This window comes from Adiantum capillus-veneris, chromosome 28 (genome assembly GCF_014529385.1).
Source record: "Adiantum capillus-veneris isolate H3 chromosome 28, ASM1452938v2, whole genome shotgun sequence".
Classification (NCBI taxonomy): Eukaryota; Viridiplantae; Streptophyta; class Polypodiopsida; order Polypodiales; family Pteridaceae; genus Adiantum; species Adiantum capillus-veneris.
The window spans coordinates 11,002,411-11,010,042 of record NC_140958.1 but is presented as its reverse complement, the minus strand read 5'-3'; the positions used below and the strand labels follow the sequence as shown (position 1 = coordinate 11,010,042).

Here is a 7,632-nt window from a genome sequence, read left to right as displayed (position 1 = left end):
TGGAGAATATGCCGAATTGGTGAGAAATCTCATGTGTATTGAGAAATAGTAGAACAAGCTCTTCCTATTGAGCATTTTGTCTCTTGGAACACTTATTTGAGGACATGGCCGACAGGGGAATAGTTACAAACTGATGTATCGATAAAAAATGGCACAAGCTCTTCAAGATGTTCCTATGCAAGATATCATTTCTTAGAATGTGCTTATTTAAAATGTAGAGATTTATACAGGAGAACTTCAGTAGCTAGCGTTTCATATACGATATATTGAGTAGTACTATTATGGGACTAATTGTAGGCTGTAATCCATGACCCGTATAAGTGGTTAGAAGTGGGTGAAGCGTGACAAAAGGTGCACACTTCATGGGACATGTCAATTTAGAGATGCTACACATGCAAGAAACAAAGAGTTCTCTTCCCAACAAACCTCCCTTAGAACTCTTTGTGATTGACAATAAGATATTACAATAAGATGATACCATGACAATGGTCCTTGATGGAAACCATGTCTATGATAGAGACTATACTACTAAAAGAAATTCATAGCAACCATTACGAGCTTGAGAGATGTCCTAAAAGTGTAGCACAGACATGCCCTAGGATCTTTGAAATTAGAAAATATTAACCCCTTAGGGCTCTAATACTAGTTGTTGGGGATTTATGGCAAACAAATTAGGGCTGCATTTATAGTATTGATAGCATAGCTTAAGAAGACTTATCAAACACTCAAAACATAGATTAGAGTTGGCCAAGATGATGGCACAAAATATAACTTGATTAAATTATGCTTGATACAATGCACTCTTACAATGTGTGTAGAGATGGAGCTTTATTTGAGAGAGTTGGACTGGATAGGGTTTGCTATGATTGAGGAGTACATTATCATATCATGGAGGGAATCATGGGGCTCATTATAGGATGTAATCCATGACCCATAAAAGTGGCCAAACGTGAGTGGTGAAAAGGTAAAGACTCCACATGACAAAGGGTGCATACCTTTTGGGTGACACATACATGACAATGTTGAGAATATACACATGGAAGAAACAAAGAGTTCTCTATCTATCAAGTGACAATCAAAGGCTCTTGGAAGAAAAGTTGGTGCTCAGCAACGCTTTTGTTGACATGTATGTCTTTTGTAGTGCACTTTCAATCTTTCAAAAACTTAGAATGCTTGATTGCAAGATATATGCACTTACTTTTAGAGAGTGGCACAAGGGTTTAGTCTCATGGAATGCACTTATAGGAGGATATGCCAACACAGCTACGAAAGCTCTCAATTGTTTTCAATGAATGCAAAAGGAGGGCATCACCACATCTCCAGTCACTTTTGTGTAATGGTCTCCATCCATGCATGAAGTCACTCAAATGGCTAGATGTACTAATTTGATAACATGGGGAACACTTGGCGAATGCATAGCGATGGTGGCATGTCATGTCCTTGAATGCGCATATTGTAACATATGTGCAACATGGGCAAGGATGGAAATTTTGATCTTCATGTGGGGGAGGGCTAGGGCCAGGAAGCACCTGGCTATCTTCTAGGATATGTCCAAAATGGGCAAGACAAAAAGCTTTGGTCTCTTTACAAAGGAAGTGAAGCAAGAACTTCTCTTCAGATGCAATCACTTATGCTTTAAGGCAAATGACATGATGTAAGAAATTGATATGGCAAACAATAAGATGGTTAGTCCTAGTCCTGCCTTTGGTCGCGACATATATGCCCAATCTGATGTACTTCTGGAAGCACAAATTTGATATGCTCAGCAAGTGCAGAGCTGAGCAGCATGGGGCTGTTTTCAGAGTGTGCGCTCTCGGCATGGTTCTATGCGTGTAGGTGGAGGCGACTGCCACTGCCAGCCATGGCGCTTTTGCTGCTTCGACACGAGGACAAGCAGCTTATTATATCCGAAATGTGGTCTCTGGGAATGTGTATATAGAGAGGAACTGCCTGCCAAGACTTGTCAAGGAAGCTTTGGATTGTTTTCAATGGATGGAGTAGGGAACAAAACAATTAGTTTGCTTAATGTAGTCAGTCCGTGCATGTGGTCAGTCAGGTTTACTGGGCAAGGGCCAAATTTACTCTAACAATATGCCATTGCATAGAGAAATTAGGAACAGTACACTCGCATAGTTGATCTATTTGGGGTTCAATGAATTTGGCCTCTGGGAATGAACGTATTGTAGGGTACGTCTTGCGTAGATTCCCTCTTTCTTTTGGGCTTAGGCATGGAGTACCATCGCCAGGAGTGCCGACTCAAGCTTTATCAATAGTAGCTGATCCTCTCTAGGACGTCAATATATATATATATATATATATATATATATATATATATATATATATATATATGTCACAAAAATGCAAACACATAATTGGTAGGGTGATATAATGGTGCTTATATATTGAGCTTTCTTATTTTCTCATCTCTTGGAAAACTTTTGATGACTGCACTCTCTCCTTGAGACTGAAAGAAGGAACTAAATAAGTGCCACTGAGAACTCCTTGAGCAATATGATATGCAAAGGACTCCACAGGATGTAGTGTGTCCCAAATAAGATAGTGCTTGGGATTGTCACATTTTGTCCATGCCACCAGCGTCCCATTGATGTATTGTGCATCCATTCCACACAGCACTTTTACATTAAAATTATATGCACCACCAGCTCCACAGCAGACCTTGAAGGGATACAATATTCCTGCATTAATCAGATTTCATTCAGCACATAGCACGCATCTCGTTATAAAGTAACAATCTAGGACAACACAACACGTTGATGACGCACGCGCGCACACACACATACACACAAAGAAGGAGATTGGAAGTAAAATAACCCTGAAGATTACCATATTTTGAAGGATTGAGATATCCATCGAGGAATATGCTGTAAGCATCAAAGAGAACCCATTCAGCTCTTGGATAATTGTCTCGCAGCTCATCCAGCAGCTCGCTGAGACGCTTGTTGTGCGTCTGGACAACATTCGTCCATATAGCACTGCAGTTGTTCTCATCCAGCTCCTCATCAGCATCTTTAGTGACCATTACTAACCCTGGACAACAACCTATGGGGCTGACATTCATGATGATGAATGTTCTAGCTCCCAACACATACATCATCTGTCCCCCAACCGACACCCAATTAATTGTGGTGAGTAAAGTGGCTTTTTGTTGAGTATATTCATGCACGGAAGGGCAAGAGACATGCATATTGAGGTTTATGAGCTTATGTGCAGTATTATAGCCAGTATTATTACCTGAAAGGCTGTTTTCATCGCCATTATAGTCGTTGTGACGGTCGTATTAAGATCAAACGACGTATCAGACTGCTTTACAGCTTCATAAACATAATCAAGATCCCCTGTTTGAAAAAAGTAGACCGCTTCTGAGAACTGCCTCATTATGCTCGATTTGTGTTCAAGGCCTGTCGCAAGAGATCATGAGAAAAGCAAAGATACAAGTAAGCTACTATCAGTGAGCACTTGTGTCGATCCAGACCCATCCGATGGCATTTGACAAGGGGCAAACATACCATGGTAGCTTGACATGACAATGTCGTGGAAGTCTCGGAACTGATCCACTTGTACAAGAAGGCAAAAGAGACCACCGCTATCGTTATCCACCGCCGTTGAGTTGGCTGCCGTCGAGCCACTCGAAGCAAAGTTAACCCATTATGTGAAGTCGGCGCCTATGGATTTCAGATATGGTGAAATGTGACCATATCCTAGCCCTTCAGCTGCAACATAAATCACCCTCTAGTAGATTCATGAAGCTACAGAGACATACAGGAATGACGGACATGATGCGGACTTACTGATGAAATCCATGAAGGTACGCCCATTGCTCCAGCGGCCTACAGGCTTGCCAAAGTAGTCAGAGCCATAGGGGTTCACCTCGGCGTAAGATCGACGGGGCATGGCGATGGCATTCTGGCCGGCGTCAACCAAGGAAGCACCGAAGATGAAGATGGGAGGCGACGAGGACGATAGTATTCCAGCTGCTGAAGCAAGCTGAAGGGAGCAGGCCAGGAATGGCAACGTCGACGTCGGGAAGGTCAGGAGTTGGATGATGAGGAGGATTGTCTTACGCCCCGACCTGAGGATGAATTTGAGGAGGAAATGCTTGACCAGTGGTGCTCTCCAAACACAAGGGAGACAATTAGGATCGGATGGACTACTAGCCTAAAATATTTGTAATGACATACTGAGCATCATATAAGCTTTGAAGAGAACCCCAAGTTACAAATAGAGTCCTTTTTGGCTTGCTATAGATATGAAGCCTGAATAGTCGTTCCTCTCTAGGTGTTGTCCGTTCAAAAAGTTGAAGAATGAAGGAGTCATCTGACTTTTTTGGGCATTGTGGGGTCTATAATCTAAGAGCTATCTCCTAAGGTTGGTTTTCGAGCTTGTCATCTCCTTGGGTTTCACTATCAAGACCTCACCAAGTAAAATGCAAGACCTTACCAAATGAAGAGTTTCACAATATTTCGCATTTAGTCTTAGTTTCACCTATATATACAGAAGAAGCTCATTTGGTAAGCATTTTAAACTGATGTTGTTTTTTGAATTATTCAAGTTTTAGAGATAATGGATTTCATGGCCACATATTTAGGGTATCAACTTTTTGATCGAGGTGTTGCATGCTTTAGTCGTGCCATTTTCACTCATTGTGGATGTACCATATTCACAAAACTACTTTTCATTACATTGTAAGAAACAATGTGGCTTTGCAAAAATTGATCCTAGAGCAAGGACTCCCATCCACTCACCATGCTTGACTTCATCCCCATCATAGTTGTGAACTTGTTGAAGGACCTCACTTTATCTCAGAGGTGTACATATCATTAGCTACTCGAGTCCCTCCTATTCTCCTCCACTTCGTCCCCAACCACTAACTCGGTATCTTCTCACTACGTGACTACTAGACTTTGCTCTCTCTGGAGCATCACTAACTCTCTCTCGAGCACTACTAATGGTAGGTACATCACTAATAGACTGAGTGGTTTTCATAATTGGAGTTGAGGCTACGCCCTCGAATCTTACTTTGTTATATTCACTGGTTATATGTGCATCTTTGACTCATTAAAGATCACATGTGAGCTGCGAATAGCTCTCTAAGATTTTGACTGCCAGAGACGATAACCCATCTCTCCATTTGCACCATAACCAAGTATGACTTGGGGTCCATCTTCTTTCTAAGCTCTTTAGGTATATGTGGGAGTGCCTCACACCCAAATACACATAATCTATCATAATTGAGCTTCTTGCCTATCCACATCTCTTGGGGAGTCTTGTAATTCAATGGTGCACTAGGCGACCTATTGATTATATGCACCATTGTCATAATAGACTCTCCTTAAATCTCTTGAGGTAAATTTTCCTAGATAGCATGGAAATGACCCTCTCCTGAATAGTCATATTCATGCGCTTAGTAACTCCATTCTAAGCAGATGTGTACAATGTAGTAAACTCCCTCTAAATTCCTCTTTTGCTACAAAACTTCATGAGCTTGGTGAAGACAAATTCTCCCTTGTTGTTAGTGTGCAAAGCCTTCAACTTCTTACCTGACTGGTTCTCAGCCATAGCTAGGAACTTTTGGAAGACACTAAAAACTTTGTCTTTCCTCTTCAAGAGATAGACCCATACCTTTCGAGTAGTCATCTATAAAAATTAGGAAATATAATTCCCCCCTAGATACTTATGCGGCATAAGCCCGCTGTCAAGAAGTGCATAGTGCATCTAGGAAAGTCCAAGCCTCTGGCTGTGAGAGCTCGCAACAAAATCTGCTACCATATACATGTGGTAGTGATGTGTGTGAACACACTAGGACCACCGGGGCATTTTTTCCCTCTTTAGGAGGTTTTTTCCCCCGAGCATTGTATATACGCCCATTACTCTACGGCTATCTATCTTTCCATTGCATACTAAGAAACACACTCTCTATTATGTGCCTTGAGCTTCCTTCATCTTCTCATAGCTGTGTGCATTTCTCTGCAACCCTAATTCCAAAAATTGGTATCAGAGCAGGTTGCGTCCTCCCGGGCTTAGTCGCCAGCTGCTCTAGTATATGCCTGCTCACTTTCTTCAATTTCTGTGAGCTTTGGCGAGCGTTCTCGCAGGTCTGCTCAGATTTTTGATTTGAGCTCATTTCGGCCTCCGTTTCCACTACAGGTAGGTCTGCACAGGCAATTTTGTCATTTTGTGCAGAATCTATGTCAATGCCATTTTCTGCATAACAAGTCCTTACAGTCTTTTGCGGTTTGTGCTATATAGCACATGTTGTTCCCGCTTTGTTTCCCCTATTTTCGGGTTGTGTTCACTTCATGTGCAGCATTTACCATGGCTGACAACAACACAGATGTGTTCAAGATGTTTGTTGTTGAGGACAGGTTGGATGGGGACAATTACCCTATGTGGGCTTACATGATGCAACATGTTCTTGTGTCAAAGGGCGTTTGGAATATTGTGCAAGGCATTGATGTACGTCCTAGTTCTGAGGATGCAGGCGATGTTGAGGATGTTGCAGGTCTTGCTGCAAGGATTGCTGCTATTACAGTTGTTTTGCCTATGGCAGAACGAGCTCGTTGGGATGTAAAGGATGCGCAGGCTCATGCATTGATTGCGTTGTCTGTAAAGCGTACCATTATTCCTTACATTCGATCAGCAAAATCTGCAAAACAGGCTTGGGATATTTTGGGTGGTCTTTATGCAAGCCGCAATGAGGCTAAAATTGCTTTGCTTCGTAAAGAGTTGGAGTCGAATATTATGCATGAGGAAGATGATATGGACACTTTTCTTGCTGGTGTCAAGGATATGAATGAGCAACTTATTTCTATAGGTGAAGTCATTTCAGACAGTTCCCTTGTGCAGACTGTTCTTGATGCCTTACCAGATTCTTACCAGACTTTTGTTAGTACTTGGAGACTTATGACCCAAGGAAATCTTGAAGTTGTCAAGTTTGATGCATTATGCACATTGCTGTTGCAAGAGTCACTTTCCAAAAAAAAAAGGACCAGGTAGCGTGTAGTTGAACATGCTTTTATTGATTCTCAAAGAAAGGGTGGTAACAACAATGCAACCACTACTTATGGTTCTGCTGCAAGTGGTAAAAATTATGTTCCTATTGCTTCTGCTGGCAGCAATTCGTTTGGAAACTCTGGTGATAAGGGCAAAAAGAAGATGCGTTGCCATTATTGTGAAGCAAATGATCACTTGATCAAGCAGTGTCCTAAGTTGAAGGCCAAAGAGGCTAAGAAGAAAGAGGGTGGTTCCACTGCAAATGCTGGTTCCACTACAAATGTAGCCATTGTTGAGTCTTCTGTGAAAGGAGACTGTGATGCTGATGTTGATGCAGAATGGGCTTTTAGCGCATAGTGCACTTACAATCCTGATGTCCATATTGCATGCTTGTTAGTTGCTGTAGATTCACATGTGTGGTATTTTGATAGTGGTGCTATAAAGCACATTACCTCACATAGTGAATTGTTCACCTCTCTCGAGTCTGTCCCTCGTGGGAATTCAATCACTTGTGCCAACAATGCCTCTTATCCAGTTCAGGGAGTCGGAAAGATTGTGCTTACTGCTGCAAATGGTAGTTCTTTCATAGTTGTTGATGCACTTTATGTACCTGGGATCAAG

General features: G+C 41.9%; 1 protein-coding gene across 1 annotated transcript; it reads right to left on the bottom strand.

Moving 5' to 3' along the window:
* Nucleotides 1–743: 743 nt before the first annotated feature.
* On the bottom strand, nt 744–4,230 carry LOC147420053 (GDSL esterase/lipase At4g01130-like). Its single transcript, XM_086504121.1, has 5 exons — nt 3,810–4,230; nt 3,528–3,731; nt 3,253–3,419; nt 2,845–3,115; nt 744–2,696 (listed from the first exon to the last, which is right to left on the bottom strand). Exons 2-5 carry the CDS (start codon nt 3,541–3,543, stop codon nt 2,413–2,415), a joined length of 738 nt encoding a protein of 245 aa, XP_086360247.1. The 5' UTR covers nt 3,544–3,731; nt 3,810–4,230; the 3' UTR covers nt 744–2,412.
* Between the last annotated feature and the right edge of the window lie 3,402 nt (nt 4,231–7,632).

Bases quoted from the DNA above. Each gene is read 5' to 3' on its own strand.
- LOC147420053 (XM_086504121.1), bottom strand. The intron at 3,116-3,252 runs GTAATAATACTG...GTTGGGGGACAG, and splicing joins CGATGAAAACAGCCTTTCAG to ATGATGTATGTGTTGGGAGC. The intron at 2,697-2,844 runs GTAATCTTCAGG...TGATTAATGCAG, and splicing joins TCTCAATCCTTCAAAATATG to GAATATTGTATCCCTTCAAG.